This window comes from Grampus griseus, assembly GCF_964374135.1.
Source record: "Grampus griseus genome assembly, chromosome: 1".
In the NCBI taxonomy this organism is placed as follows: domain Eukaryota; kingdom Metazoa; phylum Chordata; class Mammalia; order Artiodactyla; family Delphinidae; genus Grampus; species Grampus griseus.
This window is the reverse complement of record NC_139017.1, coordinates 150,225,996-150,246,739: the sequence shown is the minus strand read 5'-3', so window position 1 is coordinate 150,246,739 and position 20,744 is coordinate 150,225,996. Positions and strand designations below refer to the sequence as shown.

The 20,744-nt window shown below is 46.4% G+C and overlaps 1 protein-coding gene across 10 annotated transcripts in view; it reads right to left on the bottom strand.

Annotated features, from left to right (window-relative positions):
• The window catches only part of SCMH1 (Scm polycomb group protein homolog 1), a 191,953-nt gene that overhangs the window by 6,647 nt on the left and 164,562 nt on the right, over nt 1-20,744 (bottom strand). For 6 of the 10 annotated variants that reach the window (XM_082651095.1, XM_082651097.1, XM_082651102.1 and 3 more), the window contains 4 exons: nt 17,979-18,179; nt 15,624-15,815; nt 3,664-3,858; nt 628-693 (listed from right to left, as the gene is read on the bottom strand). In XM_082651095.1, the coding sequence (XP_082507221.1) occupies nt 628-693; nt 3,664-3,858; nt 15,624-15,815; nt 17,979-18,179 (654 nt within the window). The remainder of the gene's footprint in view (nt 1-627; nt 694-3,663; nt 3,859-15,623; nt 15,816-17,978; nt 18,180-20,744) is intronic. The other 4 variants (XM_082651098.1, XM_082651100.1, XM_082651096.1 and 1 more) reach the window with 2 other exon arrangements.

Below are 20,744 nucleotides of genomic sequence, written 5' to 3'. Positions count from 1 at the left end.
CTTCGAGAGAAACAATTCTAGGGCCAACCGAAGAGAATTCTCTCATAGCTTTATGAGGATCTTCAGGGTCAAGAGAGATTCAGACTGTGACTTGGCCAACAGACTCCCAGTGTATCCCAAGGGAAGAGTGGAGATGCCTGGGAGACAACAGTGGCATCTGAGGCCAGTGCCGTGCGAGGCAGCCTATCAGTATGATGTCACGTACGTGTGGAATCTAAAATATGGCACAGATGAGCCCGTCTACAAAACAGAAACAGACTCACACACATAGAGATCACACTTGTGGTTGCAAGGGGAGGGGGCGGGGGAGGGAAGGACTGGGAGTTTGGGACTAGCAGACGCCAACTATTATATATGTCAGTAGGGTTGGATAAACAACAAGGTCCTACTGTAGAGCACAGGGAACTCTTCAATATCCTGGGATAAACCATAACGGGAAAGAGTATATTAAAAAAGAATGCCCATATGTGTATAACTGAGTCCCTCTGCTGTGCAGCAGAGACGGGCACTACATTGTAAATCAACTGTACTTCAATAAAAAAAATAATAAAGTTAAAAAAAAAAGGAAGCACGCCTAACAGAAACAGGGCTTTGGGGAAGAGAACACTAATAGTAACCCCCTCATACCTCGGGAATGATTCAGTTTCCAAAATGACCCCATATCCCTGCTTCCATTTGATCCATTTAACACGCCTGAGAAAAGAGCAGGTCAGTATCACCACCTCCACTTTGTGTATGAGGAGCAGGAAGACCTGAGAGCTGAGGTGACTTAAGTCTCAAGGCAGGGCACCAACCCTCCGCCCTGCCTCTACTTCAGAGCTCCTTACGCTGCTCCATGTGGGGCCTTGCTGGGGTTAGGGTCGGGAGGGGCATCCCAGGCTTCTCTCCCTGTCTCGGCCTTCCTGAGAACCCCCTCTGCCACTGCAGGCCTTGCTTACTGGAGTCGTCTTATTCTTTCACACCTCATCCATCCCTGGACTGGGGGAGGCCACAGTGGGTGTGGAAATGGCATTCTCCTGTCTCCCCACTGCTGCTTTTAGACCATCTTCCGACGGAAGCTCGTGTTCTTCACAGGCCAGACATGTACCGACCGTCTGCCCTTCCGGATCACTTTCATCTGCAGATCTCTGGGTTTCTGCTCTTTGTTAAATGAAGACTTTTGGGTACTTAACTCACTACCTTCTGTTCCACCCCAATTCCTGCCATAATCCTCAGAGGTAATCCATTCAACTGCTGCCTTGCTTCCAGAGACTTTCATCTCTACTATACTTCAAATGCTTACTGCCAAGGTTACTGTCTGGTTCTTGCATCTCTTGGAACAAATCCACTTAGGAATTTTAAACATCCCCCTCTCTGACCCCAACATCCCACCTTTTCAGCTCTCTTGGGACCTATGTCCCCATAACCATTATGTCACAAAGACCCTTTTAGCACATCAAACTTATAGTCTCCCCATCCTTCAGCCTTCTCTCGGCCTTGCTTCTTCCCCACCCTGCCCAGATCCAGTGTTGATGATCTAAACTCCTCTTCTTCCAGCTCCACTAAGTACCTGCTCCCCTGCTCCCCGCCCCCTCCTGCTCTGCTAGCTCAACATAAAAACTTACCTCTCAAACTGTCTTTTTTCACCCCACATCTAGGTTTCTAAGAACCACACCAGAAAACCATAGCTCTTGTAAACTGGCAAACTAGCCTCCAAGCTCCAAGCATCGCTGGACCTTCATGTTTCCTGCAAACCATCCCCTCCTCCTTGACCCATTTCCTCCTGTCTTCTTTATGGCTGGTCCAATCTCCTGGCACTCTGGAGCCCTTCCCTACTCAGCCCTCTCTCCATTCCCTCATGGCCACAGCCAATTTTCCCTCCAGTCTCAGGGAGCAAGGTGTGCCTCCTTCTGTCTTAAGACTGGTCCCTAATCCTTTCTACCACCCACAAGGCCTTACTCTCTCCTCTTTCCTATATTCTGAATTTCTTCTTCTTGGAAGGCTCAAGTTGTCTGCTGATACACATGCCCAGCGTGCACCCACTCTAGAAGACCTTCTTTTGAAGGTCACCTCCTTTTTTCTCATCAAACTCTCCTTGATATCCCCACCCACGGCAATCTGCCCTCGCCACCCTCCAGCACCACTGAAGCTGCTCTTACTAAGATCACCAGTTACTCACTAATCACCATATCCAGAAGATATTTCTCAGTCCTATTTTACCAAACCTTTTTGGGTTGTACTCGTCTTCAAACACTCTCTGTACTCCCGGCCACCACAGTATCAAATTCTTATGTTTTTCCTCACATTTGACTACTCCTTTGTCCCCTTGGTGGGATCCTCTTCCTGCTCCCTCCTCCTGAACTTTGTTGGTCCCCAGAACTCCTTCTTTGGTCAACTGTTCTTTTCATTCTAGACATACTCCTGGGAGTTGGGGGTCATTCACCCTACAACTTCAACTTCCATCTATTTGCTGATGACTCCAAAATATTTAACTTCAGCTCAGTCTTCTTCCCTGAGGATCAGACCTGCACAGCCACTGCCTGCTGGGTATCACCTAGATGACCCACGGGCTCCCTCCCCTTCTTTCTCTTCTATGGTTGGTTCCCTCTCTCAGTGAATGGCACTGCCATCTATCCAGTCACCCCTTCTAGAAACCTGGGAGACATTCCCACTCCTTCCTCACAACCCTTGAATCTGACTCAATTTACCTCATGAAGAGTTTTCAAATCTATTCTCCCTTCTACAAACCTTCTACCACTGCCCTAATCTAGGCCTTTATCATTTCTGGTCTGGCCAGAAACCTGAGTAACCTCCTAAGCGGTCTCTCTACTCTTGTCCTGCCTCAGCTCCATCCACAGCACAGTAGTCAATGATCTACTGGAAACACAAACCTGTTTAGGTCTTGCCTCTAAGTAAAAGTCTCCAGACCTTCGCATTACCTACAAGATCAACTCCAAACTCTTTAACGTGGCATTTAAGGTCCTCTATGATACAACCCCTGATGCTTGCAGGCTTTTCCCTTTGAAGTCCCAGAATTACATTTTGTTTTTCAGCAATACCAAACTGCGTGTAGTTGCTGGTACAATCTGTGTTAGTTCTTATCCCTTTGCCCTTGTCCATACTGTACTCTCTTCCCTGGAAAGCTCTCCCCCGCCTTCCACTCCTAATACATTAATATAGTCAACATTTAAAATGTCAGACACTTTCTCAAGGAAGCTTCCCCTGGATACCAAGCTCGGGTTAGGTGTTCCTTCTTGCAGCTTTCAAGCAACTCAAAGTGTATCTCTTTAGCCACACTCAAGATGTTGTTTTCAAGTTACCTATTTAAGTGTTTGTCTCTCCCACAAGACTTTGAGCTCTTTAAGGACAAGAAGTGATTGATTTTTGCATCCCCATGACAAACACAGACGGTGTTCAAATAAATGGCTCATGAATGAATGAAGGACTCCTTCCCTGTCCCTTTGGCTCTAGGTCGCTGGCTCTTAGTTTCTGTTATTCTCAAGCTAATCCCAGAGCTTCAATTGCTCCCCAGGGGCCTAGTCAGGCACAATGGTAGCCCAGATGGCAGTCCAACCTCCAGGCAGCAGGCAACAGAGTTAAGTCCTTTCTGGCCTCCCAGGGTTCAGGAAGGGAAGAAGGAAAGAATGAGGGAGGGCAGGAGAGCCAGAACTCTGAAAAGCTTACCCCTGGAGCAGAACCTGCGCACAGCCGAGGCAGTGCTCAGTGGGAGGCCACAGGATGGAAGCAAAGGCCGGTACCCAGGGTTTCGAAGATTTTGGGAGGTGCTGACAAGGTTGGTGGGATTCAAGGTGGAGTCCATTGAGTCTGAGTGTGGCTCCAAGGACCGGGCCAGACTATTTCCCAGGGCAAAGGTCTCACCTGGAAAACAGTAAAACCAGAGTTACAGCAGGGACTAGCCTGAAAGGACTGCCAGGGCGCTGGCTCCCAGGAATCTGTTTGGGTGGAGTAAGAGGCAGCAAAGCAGAGAGCCCTGGGCTGGGTCACAGGGTGCCTGGGTACCAGTCATGGCTCTGGCTCTCACTAGGTGGCCTTAGTCAAGCCCAATGCCACTCTCTGGACATGGATCTCCTCAGAGACTTCCTTTTAGACTAGATGGTCTCTGAGTTTTCTTCTGGTTTGGATGTCTTAGGCTTTTTCTGACAAGGAGAACCTTAAAAAAAAAAAAGAAAGCTATTCTGGGAAGAGTCTGCCCTAACACAAGATGCTAGAGCAGGGAATAGGGGTGCTGAAGAGATTCTGGGAAGAGTCTGCCCTAACACAAGACGCTAGAGCAGGGAATAGGGGTGCTGAAGAGATTCTGGGAAGAGTCTGCCCTAACACAAGACGCTAGAGCAGGGAATAGAGGTGCTGAAGAGACACATTTGCTTAGAGGAGGGCACTTCAGAAGCTGAGCCTCTTAGCCAGCAGGACACCTCAGAAATGCTTCTGGATGCCTGGCTAAAGGCCTGTCTGCAAAGGATCTGCTCCTATGCTTCCTCCCTCCTTTCATATTTGCCTTGTTTTATGGAAACATTCCAAGGAAGCTGGAGTTGTACAGTAGTGAGAGCATGGGCATGGAGCACAGAATCTGGGTTAGAATTTGACTCTGCCGCTCAGCAGACAAGGTGCTTCCCTCAGGACCTCAGTCTCCTAACCTATAGCATGGGAGGCCCCTTTCTCCCAAGGGGTTTGTGAACATCAAAAGAGAATGGCTAGGGGTTTCCCTGGTGGCGCAGTGGTTGAGAGTCCGCCTGCCGATGCAGGGGACATGGGTTCGTGCCCCGGTCCAGGAAGATCCCACATGCTGCGGAGCGGCTGGGCCCGTGAGCCATGGCCGCTGAGCCTGCGCGTCCGGAGCCTGTGCTCCGCAACGGGAGAGGCCACAGCAGTGAGAGGCACACGTACCACCAAAAAAAAAAAAAAAAAAGAGAATGGCTAGGAAAGCCTTCGTAAAGGGAGCCTCATCCTGACATTTCTACACCCAGGCCACGGCCCAACCCCACGCAGCAGCCCCTAATCCTTGCACTATAGAACCTGAGGCAGACTCCCTCTCATGGTTGGGTTCTACCCATACCAAGTCAGATCCTCTGGCCACTGCCTTCTCTGCTTATGGGGTATGTCTTGGGTCCTGGACCATATTACACTGTCCTTTGTGGTTTTTCTTAGAGATTAGGTGTTTAGGTAATGCTTGGGATTCATACAGGGCCTCTGATGAACGCTAAATTCAAGGAAACTGTCTGGTATACAGTAAGACCTCTTTGGCAAGATGGTTTAGGATTTTAGGACTACTTTCTAATTCTCGCCTAAAATTGCTTGGTGAACCATGGGATTACAGTCAAATCTAGCATGAGACAGCTATTCATCCATATCTCAGGAAATTTAACTGATGAAGCCCTTTCCTAGAAACGGTTCTGAAAGAGAGAAGTCTCTGAGGCGCTCTAGGATACCTAAACCATATCCCACCCCATTTCTGCAGGTGAGGTTTCAGATTCCTGTTTTCCAGGAGAGATGATTATAGCAATGTCCCACTTTGAGACAAGGACAGGAATCCAATCCAGGAAACAGGATGCCTGGGTTCTACTTCTGGGCTCCTGCCTCTCACTAGGTATGTGATTCAAGGCAAGATATTTGTCTTTTCTGAGTACTAGTTTCCTCATCTGTAAAATGGGGAAAACTCACCCTTTGTCATGCTGAGAACATCAAATGAGAAAACAGAATGGGATGGACTTTACGAAGGTGGGGAGTTGTATTTTATTCTTCATTCAGAGTTAGAGTGTAGACCGAAGTTCTCCGCAATAGCTCAAGAAAAAAATGAACTCTAGTTTCTGTATTTATCAGCACAGTAATGACCTCACCTTTCTAGTACTCATTTTACTCAGCAAAGACCTACTTCACATGAGCTAACAGATGTGAAGAATAATCATGATGACAATGCCAGGGGTTCACCAGATGCTGATGCAAAATCAGTAAGTGTCTCTTCTCTTGGCAATGCTAAGAATGGCAAAAGAAATCTGGATTCTGGTTGAGAGGTCTGAAAAGCTGGACTGGTGGCACCTGGACTAGGCAAGGTCATTAAATCTTATCCTAATGAGATGAAGAGGAAAAATGAAGCGCCACACCCAAGGCTCTGAGAGGTCCTAGTCAGCTTAAGGCTGCTCAGATGAGGCCCTGGCTGCCTTCAGCAGGATGATGCCAGGGCAGAAGGCTGCAGTGCTCCCCAGCTGTGCTCCACAGAGCCCTGCAGAATTCCTAGCTCCTCGCTAGAGCCTCGGCCTCATCCCAGCTTCTATCAAAACAGCTCTGGTTCTAGCTTTTATATACCAGAGTTTCATATAATCTTACCTTTGCAAAAAAGGAGTTCTACTGCTAAAACAAAACAAACTTTGAAACCACTGGCCCAGGGATCAGAAGTTGGGGCTGGAACACTTGAGTTCTATTACTGGCATGATGATTAGTCAATGATCACCACCTTTTTTCTGGGATTCAGCTTGTGCGTCTATAAAATGGGGATGAAATCCCTTAACCTCACAGGATCAACTTGAATTAAATTCACCAGTGAATGCTGGAGACATGAGAACAATCAGCATGAGAGGGAGCTCGTTCATTCATTCAACAATCATTTGTTGAGCACCCTTTGTGTGCCAGTCACCGTGCTAGGCATGGGGTATGCAAAGGTAAACACAGACAAGGACCTTGCCCTTACACAGCTATTTTCAGTGAGAAGCAGATCTTCTGAGTATCACATTGCAAGGCTGACCTTAAAAACTAGAGTTCCCAGTGGAGGATGACCAGAACGGTGGTGAGAGGCCTAGAATTCATGGCAAAGGAGAAAGAGGATGGGCATATACAGGCTGGAGAAAAGTCAGAGGAGACAAAGACACCAAGGGCAGTCATGGGTAGAGAAGAGGGCTGGAGGTAGATTTGTTTTTTGGAAGGCAGAGAGTAGAGCAGGGGTAGGAGTTATAAGAAGGTAGATTTCAGCTCAAAAAGCAAGGCATTTGGTAATCAAAAGTATCGAACAATAAAACTGATTGCCAAAGGTGACTGTGAGCAACACATCATTAGGGGTATTTAAGCAGAAGTCAGATGAACACAACTGTCTGCTGGGCTAGATACTAGATCATCTCTAGAGCCATTTCTGCTTCTGAGATTCAAGGACTTTACACTCAGAAGCATGCTTTCCCCTTCATGGGGGTAAACTGAATGATCAAAAAACAACTACAGTTGTGGATCTAAGAAACTTCTTACACCAACATAGGACTCAGAGGCTAGCACAGTTCTTACGCATGCTTAAGACAGACTTAAGTCTGTCCCATGTTAAAAAAATATCCTTCTCTGAACCACGTGTCCCACATCCTCTACTAAGTATCCTTTCATTCAACAAATACTATTAAATACTTACTATGTGACAGTTAGGGTGATGGATACTGAGAATGGTGAAAAAGATAGATTTCACCCTTCCCCTCATGGAATATTTAATTTAGTGGGGAGGATGACAAAATACAAGCTCATAAAAAACAGAAACTGTTGTAAATATTCCTAAGAAAGGAATAGGGAATTAAGGCAGAAAATAACAGGGGGACCTTTTTAGATGAGGAGACCCTGAGAGGCCTCCCTGACAACTGGACAAGTTGTGCTCTGAAGAAGAGTCCAAGTGGAGGTGTGCCAGATAGTGTGCTTGGTTTTAGGGTTCAATGGAGGCCCTAAATGAATCCCAAAGCATTAGCTAAACAGTTGATTTCTAAGAAAAACTACAAAGGATAAGAATGTGGGTCCAGGACTCAGGATACTCCCCACATGCAGAGAATTTTATGCGTCTGGGTAGATCACGGGAAAGGATCTGCTGTAGGTTCCCTGGTGCAATGGCGAGGGGCTGCTGCCTGGTCACACACAGAAAGACCCTGAGGTCTTTCTGAGCTTGGAATATTCAGGGAAATGGGGAAAAACAATGTAGCTAAAATGTAGGGAACAAAGAGATGAATTTGGAGAGGTAGGCAGGGGCCAGATCATGCAGGACACTGCAAACCAAAGTAAGACATCTGGATTTTACTAAAAGTGCATTAGAGGGACTTCCCTGGTGGTCCAGTGGTTAAGACTCTGCCTTCCAATGCAGGGGAAGCAGGTTCGATCCCTGGTTGGGGAACTAAGATCCCACATGCCGCAGGGCAACTAAGCCCACGTGCCTCAACCACTGAGCCCGTGCCCTCTGGAGCCCACGTGCCACAACTGGAGAGAAGCCAGCGTGCCACAACGAAGAGCCCGCGCGCTGCAGTGAAAGACCCCGCATGCCACAGCAAAGATTCCGCATGCCGCAACTAAGACCCGATGCAGCCACATAAATAATAAAAGTGCACTAGAACACCACTAAGGAGTTTTAAGTGAGGGAGTGCCATAATCTCATTTATGCTTTAAGAAGACCATTTGGGCTATGAAGTAGATAATGGACCAGAGAGGAACAAGAGAGGTAGTGAGGGGACCAGATAGGCCAGAAAGGATCTCTCAGGCCAAGAGAGGGAGGATGATGGTGAAGGCAGTAGAGATGATAAGATATCCATGGATTCAAGATACATTCTGGATTTCCGCTGCTAGCCAAGGATCAGACACACCCTACTGCTTCAAACAACTAAAAGAAAAGACAAAATATATAAAATAAGTTTTCAGACACTGGGCATTAGATAGTGCAGGATAGAGACGCCTGAAAGAGGGGAAACAAATGAGATGAGCCCTAGGCTTGCTCCCAGCTTACTGTGTGGAGAGCTTCCTGGCTACAGTGCAGGGAGGGGAAGATCAGACAGTGCCCGGTGATCTCCCTGAGTTGAGGAGTTGGAGCTGAGAGTCCAGGTAGAACGTGGCAGCTAGAGTTCCTAGGCCAGAGTACTGGAGAGGTGATTATAACTGTATTTCATATGTTCAAGAAGGTAAAGCAAAGACTGAGCAGGTTAAGCAGACACTGAAGATATAAAAAGACCCATACTGAACTTCTAAAAATGAAAATACGTTTGAGATGAAAAATACATGGGGTGGATTAACAGTAGATTAGACACTGCCAAAGAAAAGATCAGCTAACTTAACCATATCTGTAGAATTTACCCAAAGTAAAACACAGAAAAAGGGCTAAAAAATATTTTAAAAGCATCAGTAAACTGTGGGAAAGTTTCAGGAGGATTAATATATGTCTAGTTGGAGTCCCCAAAGGAGATGTGACAAAATATGTATGAAGAGCGAATGGCAGAAATTTTTTCAAATTTGATGTAAATGACAAACCCTCATATCCAAGAAGCTCAGTTAACCCCAAGCACAAGAGGCATGAAGTAAACCTCACCAAAGTACAGCATAATCAGATTGCTTAAAACCAATGACAAACAGAAAGCCTAAAAAGCATCCAGAGGGAAAAGACGAATGAATACAAGAGACCAAAGATATGAATGACAGAAGACTTCTCATCAGAGACAACGCTAACCAGAAGACACTAGAGCCACGTCTTTAGCACGCTGAACAACAAAAAAGTCAACCCGGAATTCTAAACTCAACACAGGTGCCTTTCAAAAACAAAGACAAGGGTTTCCCTGGTGGCGCAGTGGTTGAGAGACCGCCTGCCGATGCAGCGGACACGGGTTCGTGCCCCGGTCACATGCCGCGGAGCGGCTGGGCCCGTGAGCCATGGCCGCTGAGCCTGTGCATCCGGAGCCTGTGCTCCGCAACGGGAGAGGCCACAGCAGTGAGAGGCCCGCGTACCGCAAAAAAAAAAAAAAAAAAACAAAGACAAAAAAGACCTTTTTCAAAGCAACAAAAGCTGGAAGAACTCAACTACAGTAGACACGACTATGAGAAATGTTACAGAAAGTCCTTTAGGCAGAGAGAAGATGATGGTATGAAATGGCTCTACCCTAAAGAATGAAGAGTAGCAGAAATGGTAACTATAAAAGGGTAAATATAAAACAATTTTTTCTTATTTGAAAAAAATCTTTAAAAGGTAAAGACCTGTTTAAAGTAAAACAGTCACAATGTAAAGTGGGATTTATAAAATACGTAGAAGTAAATGGATAATAACAATAGCATAACGGCCAGGAGGTGAGAAGCATACTGTTTTAAGGTTCTTATACTATATGTAAAGGGAGATGGTTATTACTTTAAAGTAGATGGTGATATGTTAAAACAAATGTATAATACAAACTAAAGCAGCCACTAAAATAACAAAACAAAGCATTATAGCTGACAAGCCAACAAAAGAAATAGAATAGAATCATTAAAAAACTGGATTAATCCACAGGAAGGCAGAAAAAAGGAAAAAGGGAACATAAAACAGATGGAACAAATCTCTCCACCCACAGCTCTTCCCTTTGTTCTTTGAGTTGCTGAAAGTATAGATCTGGGCTAGCTGGTACTTTCTTTTAGATAATTACACTAATGGTTCTTTTGGTATGAAAGGCAAGGTCTGAGCATTGTGTAGAAGGGGAAAGTTGAGACAAAAGCAAACAAAATTATTTTGCACCATAAATTAATTTGGAGTTGCCTGCTGATAGCTTGGAAGGGAGGAGGTATGGGATGGAGGGAACAGAGAAATCAGAGGGCAAAGGGAATTCCTCCAAATCTAGAATGGGTCGCAGAAAATGGCAATAGGCGGAGGCCTAAGGTGAAAGAGGCCAGTAAGATATTTGCTGTAGCATCTGATAAACACTAAAACAGAAATGTTAAATTGCTTCCTTTCCTTTGTGGTAAGTATCCTTCTTTCTACCCACGACTTCAGTACAAGTCTAGCACACCTAACAGACTTGTGTTGGTTTTTCCTTAGGGAAATGAAGGATGAGGAGCTGGATCAAACTGCTGGGGCAAAAAGCACTGCAGGAGAGACCATCAACTACAGGAACTGACAGGGGAAAAAGGGATTAAGAACCGACTCAGAAGCAGGAATTCTGAGCTAGAAGTATGCACTACTACGAGGAAAATGTAACCTCATCTTGGGTTATGTGGGATGGGCGGGGGGGGGGTCATTTAATTTTATTTAGATTTGGATATCAAAGGAAAGGACAATCCCCAAATCTAGGAGGCCTTGCAGAATTCAAAAACCTCCAACTGGTCCCGCCGCCTACCTCTTGCTCTACTCCAACTATTCTCCCACACAGTAAGTACCCTGAGTGAGCTTTTGAAAACACAAATCTGATTGTGTTATTTCCATAACACAGTCATGGCTTTAAATACTTCAATGGGTCCTCACTGCTCAATGACATAAAGTCTGTAACCTGGTCAATTAGACCTTTTCTGCCTGGGCCTTTGCTACCACTCCAGCCTCACTGCTCACATTCTTCTTTTCTACACTGTATTTCTGAAACAAGTCAGGTTTCCTCTTGCCCCTCACAGTCTCACACGCTCAGTCAACAAAAACATTCTTCATCATCCCCTCTTCCATCTCTTTGGGTCTGTGGCACCTTTACCTCATTATCCTACTCTTTCAGGTCCAAGTGTATATATCATTTCTTCTGGACGGTCTTCCCTGACACACCGGGTTTGAACTCTTGAACTCTGAACTTGTTCCATTAAAGCACTCATCACCATGAATTAATTTGTTTGCTTATTTGTTCATATTCTTTACCAGGCTGTAAACTCTGTGGGTGTAACGACCTTGACTCCTAGTTTACAATGGAACCCTCTATACCTAAATCAGAGCTGTCAATAAATACTGGGTTGACTGACTGACCGAATAATGGAATCACTACAGTTTCAATTAATTATAAACATTTGAGTGTTCTTAAAACTCTGACAGTTCTATGAGGAAACCTTGTGTGGGAATGAAGGCGCATCCTAAGAAATTATGAGTTCTTATCTGGCTTTTATTCTGTGATTTTTGGGGTTTCGTCAGGAGAACCACTTTATAACCAGCTTAGAAGACCTGGATGGAACTGGAAAGACAGGCACGAGGAACTCACTGTCATGGGACAAATGAAGTACTTCCTGCAGCACAGAGGAACCAGCAGGCCCAGAGGTGAATGCTAGGTGGATTTCAACTACAGCTAACATTAATAGTCACTGGGATCAGCTAAATTAATACAATCTCCTGTTTAATACCATTAGTTTTTAGAGGACCAGAAAGAGCTCCTTCTCACTTAATCGTTATAGGCCTCGTACTTGATACAGCCACGTGCGTAGTTCTTAAGAAGGGACTCTGAGCTGCCATTGCCTCCCTGAGGGATCCTTCCCTGACCTCTTCTTTCACCATACTCCCAGCTCATCACTCCTGGCTGGGCCAGAGTACCTTTGGTTCCATGCTCTTACCACATACGTGTTTACCTGTATCTCCTCTCTGAGCTGGGAACTCTTTGAGAGCAGGGATTGAGTCTGTTTTCTCTCTCTGTCTCCCCAGAGCCCAGTATAGGATCTCGCACAGAGTAAGTATTTGATAAATGTTTGATGATCTGAACCAAAACAACTGGCCTGAATTCTTCAAAATGCCAATGTCATATCATGGTAGGTAGATAAAAAAGGCTGGAAAACTGCTCTAGATAAAAGAAAACTAAAGAGACAGTGGATTACCCTTCACTGGATCTTGGATTAGGAAAAAAAAAAAAGCTACAAAGGACATTACTGGGGCAACTGGGGAAATCTGAATATGGACTATATATATCAGCTAGTAGACTTTATTAATGTTAAACTTCTCGAGAATGATAATAGTATTGTGTTCCTTGTTCTTAGGAGATACATACAAAAGTGTTTAAGGATCAAGTCTCTCATCTGCACTTAACTCTCAAATGGCTCAGTAAACAAAAAATACACAGAAACACATACATGTATATACACTTAGAGAAACAGATAAAGTAAATACTGCAAAAAGCTAAGTGGCAAATCTAGGTGAAGAGTACGTGGCTGCTCACTGTACTACTGTACAACTTTTCTATAAGTTTGAAATTTTTCAAAATAAAACACTGGAGGAAAAAACTAAGTCTCAGCTTAGGTAAGGAAGCCTAATGGGATGTACACTTGGTGACTATTTGCTGTATTGGAAATGTGCAGTCAGTTACCGTATTCAGGAATGGGTAGGGTAGTGTGGAGACAGGGCTGTAGGGAAGAAAGAGGGGGCTGGTAAGCTCCTGGATAAGAGAGGTGGTATCTTCAGATGTGGAACGAGCAGAAGCGTGTAGCCAGGCAGAAGGGTGGGAGTAATAAACACCAGATCCAAAGGGCAAAGCGAAAGAAAGCCCTTATGCACATCAAGCTCTTTGGCAGAGGTCTAAGTAACTAATCGGAAAACTGTAGGAAATGAAAAATGCTCAGAGGTGGAGCAAAGGGTCAGTAAGGCAGGGAGGAAGGGAGGGAGGCAGGCAGAAAAGATAAGCGAGGGAGCACAGAAGAGTTAGAAATCTAGGCAAAGGTCTAGTTTGTCTGGGCAGAGTTAAAACATCTCAGGGAAGCAAACAGAAACTAGGGTGAGAGCAGCCAAGCTGCTGAGCACCCACTATGAGAAACAGAGGTTAGAGATCATAGGAGAGCACAGAGAGCCGGCTGAATCTGTCTGAAAAAGAGGGAAGAGAAGGGGGGCAGCCAATGCGGAAGGTGATAACCCTGGTCTTTGTCTCTTCTTAGCTGGTGAGGCAAGAAGGAAGAGTGGCTAAAGCCTGCTTCCTCTTGTCTGGTAGTTGAATCAGAGAGATGCAAACTGGAACAGAATTCCCAGGAAAGGTCACACGCCCCAATCCCAAACTATCATCACGACTGCAGGCCCATGATGTACACCCCTACCAGCCTCTGCATGCTGCTACCAGGGCGTTTCTCTTGGTTGTTAGCGGTGTTATTGCATTTAAGAATTCTGGGGCTTCCCTGGTGGTGCAGTGGTTAAGAATCCACCTGCCAACTCAGGGGACACAGGTTCGAGCCCTGGTCTGGGAAGATCCCACATGCCGCGGAGCAACTAAGCCCATGCGCCACAACTACTGAGCCTGCGCTGTAGAGCCCGCAAGCCCCAACTACTGAGCCCGCATGCCATAACTACTGAAGCCCACGTGCCTAGAGCCAGTGCTCCACAACAAGAGAAGCCACCGCAATGAGAAGCCCGCGCACTGCAAAGAACAGTAGCTCCCGCTTACCACAACTAGAGAAAGCCTGTGCGCAGCAACGAAGACCCAACGCAGCCAAAAATTAAATAAATAAATAAATTACTTAAAAAAAAAAAAGAAAAAGAAATGCTTAAAAAAAAAAAGAATTCTGAGTTCCTATTTCTTTGAGAAATCTCTCTTTAGACTAGCAGCTACACTCATGGACATGCTACCCTCTCTCGTGTATCCGTTCTTCCAGAATCTCAGGTAGGGCTAATTTTAATTATTGAAGTGCAGCTCAGAGTTCCTGAATGCCAGCAGCAGGGGATATGTAACAACCTGCCTTTGTGTGCACCAACTCCACCGTGCCCAGCCCAGACTCCCAGGGCAATATCCTAACTACAAGTAAGAATGCCCTTTTCTGTTCTCAGAGAGTGTGACGCTGAAAGAAAGCAATCTAGAGTAGGTCAGATGAGAAGTTCCCTCTGAAGAAAAGGGTCAGTGAGAGGGTCACAGATATGTCTGCAAGGACCAGATGGTGGGGACCCCAGAAGGAGCGTCTGAAATTCAGGCATCTTTCTGCCCTGCCTGCAAGTCATATAAGCAATTCTCCTTTGGGTGCAGCAGTACAGATAGAGGCGATGGATGGGGGGTGACGGGTGAGCAGTCACTTCCCCAGCACATTCTTCCACAAGTGGCACTTTTATCAGGAGTGATTCTGACAATGATGAAAAGACAACAGGGAAGACAGTGTGGGAACAAGACTTCTGCAGGTCAGAAGGGACCACCTTTTGGAGTTACGCTCCCCCATCACCAGGCAGCACAGCCCCAGCGCTGACAGCACTGCCTCTCTATTCCTCTGGCCAGGACAAGGTCCACAGGACTCTTTTAAAAAGAGCCTTTCCTCCCTCTCCCATAATGACCTACCTTGCTACGTTTAAGGCCAAGCTTCCCTTCCCTCCCTGTTGTTCTGTGTCCTGTGCTCCAGATTAGAGATGCTGAGTTCCATTCACTCAAACCTCTCTCTCAGAAGTGCTTAGTCACTGATCCGGCCACGTGGCATCCGCTTTCCCGCTGTGGGTCTGGTATGTTAACTAAGAAAGTTATTTTCCAGCCTAGTTAGAAACAGCAGGAACTTGAATTGACTTGCTCGACTGGCGGCGCTGGAGGAGTTATGGCCGCGTGCCAAAGGAAAGAGTGGATGGCCAATCACCGGGAGCAAATTTCTCAATCTGCAGCCTGAGACTAAACCGTCCCGCTGGCGAGGGAGTTCTGCGTTAGGCCTTTGCTGCCAGACTCACGCGGGGAGATGTCCTGTGACTTCACGGTGGCTCCACATGCAGATTCAGGAGAACCATGAACCACCATTTTTTTAGGGATAAAAATCCAGAGGAAAGAGGGTTAATCCTAAAGATAGCAGACGAGATCCTGAAGAGACAGTACAGATGAGAGGAGACCAGAAAGTGCCAGACACGGCAAAGTTAAGGGACAGAAAACCAGATCTTGGGGTAGTAGGTGCCAGGCTAGCAGGTCTGAGGGCTGGCCCTGGGCCCTCGCTGCTGCTGCTACAGCTGCTACCCTGCCCCCCTTTCTTAGCCCAGACCCCGTCCCAGCTCCTACCTGGTAGGTACCTGTCGTGGCTGTGGCTGTACTCTGTGGTGGTGAGTGACAAGTGAGTCTGTGTAAAGGGCTGGTTGCCAAACAGATTGTCACTGCGAAGGTTGTGGCAGAGTTTCTCCAGGAAGCGGAGGACGTAGGTGATGCTGTTGACGGCTGGGAGGTTGAGGGTGTGCTGCTCACGGTCAAACACGGCTGTGGAGTTAAGCGAACAGGGCTGAGCCGTCAGTTCCTCAGCTCAGCAGCGCAGGCAGGGCAGGAGGAGTCCAGCCCACTGCTTGCCTCAGGCTTCCCTGGTTACACAGAGGCAATCGGTATCGGTGCCCAGGTTTCCTCCCTCCTTCCCCTCCCCTCCCTCCCTTGAGGGTTTGATTTTTGCCTCCAACTCCAGGGCTTGCAATGATGGGAGTGGCCAGGGCAGGTCTGTTGCACCTGGGGCTCTGGAATGATTTTACTTAGCCTGTGAAACAACTGTGAACATAATTCTATCTGCTCCATCAGTTGGCTGGGCCTCCCCCAGGAAATCTGTTCATTTGGGGTTCCATTTCCATAAGAATTGCCCAAGAACAGAGAAGCTGGGCCGAAGAGGAGAATACAGCTATTGCCAGCAGTGGCTGAGGCGTTCAATCTGATCTGGATAAGGGCAACTAGAATTTCGGCAACATTTGGAACTATTCCATGCCTGATTTTCTTTTAAAGTCCCCACCTATTTCTATTCAAAATGTATCTGTATAATCCTTAACAAGCAAAAGGCCTCTACATCTGTGTCTGAGGGCAGGAAGGAAATGCGGAGATAGGTCATTCTCAGGAACGAATTTTGGGGCAGAGGAAGAACCCTAGAGAAGGTGTGGGTGACAGCTGCTAAAGAAAAGTGGTAAAGAAAGCCGGGTCCCTGTAGACTGCTGCACAGAAGCAAAGGAGAGGCCAGGCAGAGGCCTCAGAAGGAAAGGGAGGCTTGATTTCCCATGCAGTTTTCAGCCTTTTATAGCAATTCCTTCCCTGCCTGCCCCCATCCTCCATGCAGCCAGTTACTCCCTCATCCGGGCTCCCACACCACCCTGCATGCATTTCTCACATGTTACATAACACCTCCCACAGTTAGCTGTGAGCTAGTCTTTCTTTTCCATCAGGGCAGAGCCTGAACATGTCATCTTCTTTTCTTCCCTTCCCCTGGCCAGTGTCTGGCAATAACCTCTAACACAGAGTAAGGACTCAATGAATGTCTGCTAAAAGGTGGTATTTATGGGGTCTTCCGTGTCAGCTGGGTTTCCTGAGGCTGGATACTGCAACTAGTTAGAGGGCAGGGGCAGGAGGTTACGGAGTAGTGTACAATTAAGAGCGAAAGACTGGGGCTTCCCTGGTGGCACAGTGGTTAAGAATCTGCCTGCCAATTAAGAATCTGCCTGCCAATCTCACTCTCTCACGGGTGAGAGCCCTGGTCCGGGAAGATCCCACATGCCGCGGAGCAACTAAGCCCGTGCGCCACAACTACGGAGCCTGTGCTCTAGAGCCTGAGAGCCACAGCTACTGAAGCCCGCATGCCTAGAGCCCGTGCTCCGCAACAAGAGAAGCCACCGCAGTGAGAAGCCCGTGCACCGCAGTGAAGAGTAGCCCCCGCTCGCCGCAACTAGAGAAAGCCCACATGCAGCAATGAAGACCCAACGCAGCCAAAAATAAATAAATAAAATAAATAAATTTATTAAAAAAAATAAAGATTGAAAGGCTCTAGATCAAGTCTTCACAGGTCTGGTGGGTAAGAATGGGGTTTTGGACTTAGGAAAACTGAAACAGAGCAGGGCACAGCAGAAAAAGTGACTATTCTCAGTGAAAAAAAACAAACCAAAAAACCATACTCTGTGCAACTGACTCAAACTCTCATAGCAGGAAAGAGAGGGATGATTCTTCCCACTCTGCCCTGAGATTCAATTCCCCTGTATCAGGGCTGGCTTAGGACTGGGAAGCTAAGGAGTCAAAAGAATGAGTGAAGAGTTCTGTGGTTCCCTGAAGCCAGCTAGGAGGCTATGGCAGTCTGGAGAAACTCTACTGTTTCCACAATACAGCCTCCTCTGGATTTTTTCTTGTGATCACCTTTAAAGCAACGCAGCCGTGTATTTTCTGTGTGGGAGAGGCTAGGCAAGGAGACAGAGTCTGCGTGGGTATTCTACTTGGCAGCGACATGCAGAAGACCTGGAGGGGCTCTGGGAGTTGAAAATGAGGACTCTCTGAGAAATGGAATACTTTCGTATTTCTCCAGAGCCTCCAGGTGTGGAGTAGAAACCAGGATGCCTTGCTAGAAATTAGCCAGTTGAAAAGGCCTGCTCCTCTGACTAGGAGCCATACCGGCCCAGGGGCGCTTACCTGAGATAACTGCACCACCGTGACCCTGTTTGAGGAAGCCGAAGACGGTTTTCTGGTGATAAGCACAGTCGATGCAAGCCTGCACAGCCTGCTGCAACACCACGGAGGCTTGGGCTGGCCCAAAATGGTCAGGGAGCTGCTGGACCTTCTTCTTATCTAAGTGGGGGCCTGTGCTGCCATTCTTGTTCAAGTAAATACAAACTGCAGGAGACAAAGAATCAAAGCAGCTTATAGAGTATCCAGGGTAGAGAAGTCAGACAACAGTGCTCTCCTCGTCTTTCATACCCTGGCTCTGGTCTCTACAGGATTCCCAGCTGCTAAGCTGTGAAACACCGTGGGAGGGGGTAGAGGGTGGCTGTACCCAGCTGCTGCCAGCCCAAACTGCATGACCAAAGCTCTGGGAACGCAGCCTGCTGGGAGAACAGCCCAGACCAGCCAAGGCACAGAACTTGCGCTTTGTCTTCTGTACGCTGAAAAGAAGATCTAAGCAACTTTCCAGATGTATGTACTTTCACTTTCGGTCCTTGGTTGCCTTATCTATTCTTGGTACCTCTTACATGCTCTGTGTATGGAGCTGGGGGCTCTGGCAATATTAGTGCTTGTGTGTGTTTGGCTTTGAACTTAGAGTGGTCAATCCAGCAGTCACTTTCCTTGCCTTCTGTTCTGGGCCTTAGAGTCCCTTTGTTATCTTCTACATCAACACTCAGGCTCAAAGAAAGTAGTGAAAATAGGAGAAAACTGGAATAAAGAAAAACATGCAAAGGACCTGAGGGTCCCACCTACGTATTTCTCTGTTTCAGTACTTTCTCCTGTCAAGACAGCTGGGCACTCTCCTAATTGCAACCTCCCACCTGCCACTGTGCTAGGGCAGAGGCAGGGCGAGCACGGAAGAAAGAGGCAGTCCTATCCAGACTTGCTTCTTGGTCTCCAGAGAGGACCCGCAGCTGCCTGGCCAGCTACGGCATTCCTTCTGCTGACCTGACTTCTAGGCTTCCACTTGAGTAGGGGGTACTCTGCTTCTTCACACTGTCCTGGCTCACTAACTGAAGGGCAGGAGGGCAAAAAGTCTCTTTTGTTATTAAAGGCAAAAAGGTAAGAGCAGCAGCTGTGTGGGCTGTGGACGGACTGCTGTCCTCTTTGGGCCTCAGGTTTGCCATCCACAAAATGGAGGGGCTGAGCCAGATGCTGCCTGAGGATTCTTCCACCGTCGTCATTCTAAATTTAAGGGGAAGCAAGATGGAGGGAAGAAAACAAAAAGAGAGAGGCAGGATGTGGAAGGTGATGGCTGAAAAAGAAAGAAAGGAAAAAAAAGAAAAGGGTAAACAAGATGCATTGAAATATATATTTAACTCTTTTTTCTCTTAAAACCCACTACAATGAGCCAGATAACAAGAAAGGAGACAACTTAAAACTCTGGAAGCTGGAAAGCAGAGTGACAAAGTAGCAACTGACTCAGCAGACCCAAGAATGCTGAATCCTTAACCAAGAGTGGGGAATGATGAGAGCCAAGCTGCTCCGTCTTTATAATTCACACAAGGCCCAAGAACGGGCAGGGGCCCCTGCAGGTCGGTGTGAAGGTAGACTTAATAAAAGAAGAACTGGCTGAAGCCTGTTAAGAAATGGTTAGAATTTCCATGTCATAATATGACTCTTTCACTGAAAACAAAACAAATAAAAATGAGGAACTCAAAGAGAAAAGAGTAATGAAAATAAGTGAAAACATTATGTCTGTGAAAAGACACTTATTAAAATGTTCACAGCAGGTTAGTCATAATAGCCCCAAACTAGAACCAACCCAAATGTCCATCAACAAGAGAACAGATATACAAATTGTGGTACATTTATTTACTGGAATACCACTTGGCATTAAAAAAGAATGAACTATTGACGAATGCTTCTCAAAACATTATTTTGAGTGAAAGAAACCAAATACAAAATAGTACACACAATCTGATTCCATTTATACATGAATTTCAGGAACAGTAAAATCCAACCTATGGTGACAGAAATCAGAATAAAGGCGAGAGTGAAGGCTGACCGTAAGGAAGCATGAGGCAACGTCCAGGGTGGCGGAAATGACTCTTATCTTGACTGGGGCTGTGGCTACATGGCTGCTTACATTAATTAAAACTCATCAAATTGTATATTAAGATATGTACATTTCACTGTATGTAAATTTTACTTAATTAAAGCACATAAAAAGGAAAAAATATAACCAGTTCAGTGATGATTTAAAAAAAAATTCTATATGGATTAAAAGGGTGAAATACAAAAGCCAAAGGATAAAACCTTCCAAAGACTGTGGTTCCCAGATTCCTTGACATTCCTTGCACTGGTCTCTGTGATACCTGACCAATAAACTATGGTGGAAATGACACTGTGCCAGTTTCTGGACCCAGGCCTTAAGAAACTGGCAGTTTCCACTTCTTCTTTCTTGGGACGTTCACTCTTGGAACCCAACTGGCATATGTGAGGAGGCAAAGCCACATGTGGCGAGGTCCATATGGAGAGAAACCAACAGCCAGAGCCAACCTGTCAGCTCTGTGGTGGAAGTGGATCCTCCAGTCGGGGTCAAGCCACCACTGCTGACACTGCAGGGAAGAGAGACCAGCTGTCGCCACCCAGCACTGCCCACATTGTTGTTTTAAGCCATGAAGTTTCGTAGTGGTTCGTTATGTAGCAAAAGATTACTGGAACAGAATGTGGTATCAGATATAGGGTGCTACAGTAACAGAAGTCCAACACACATGACATTGGCTTTGGGAC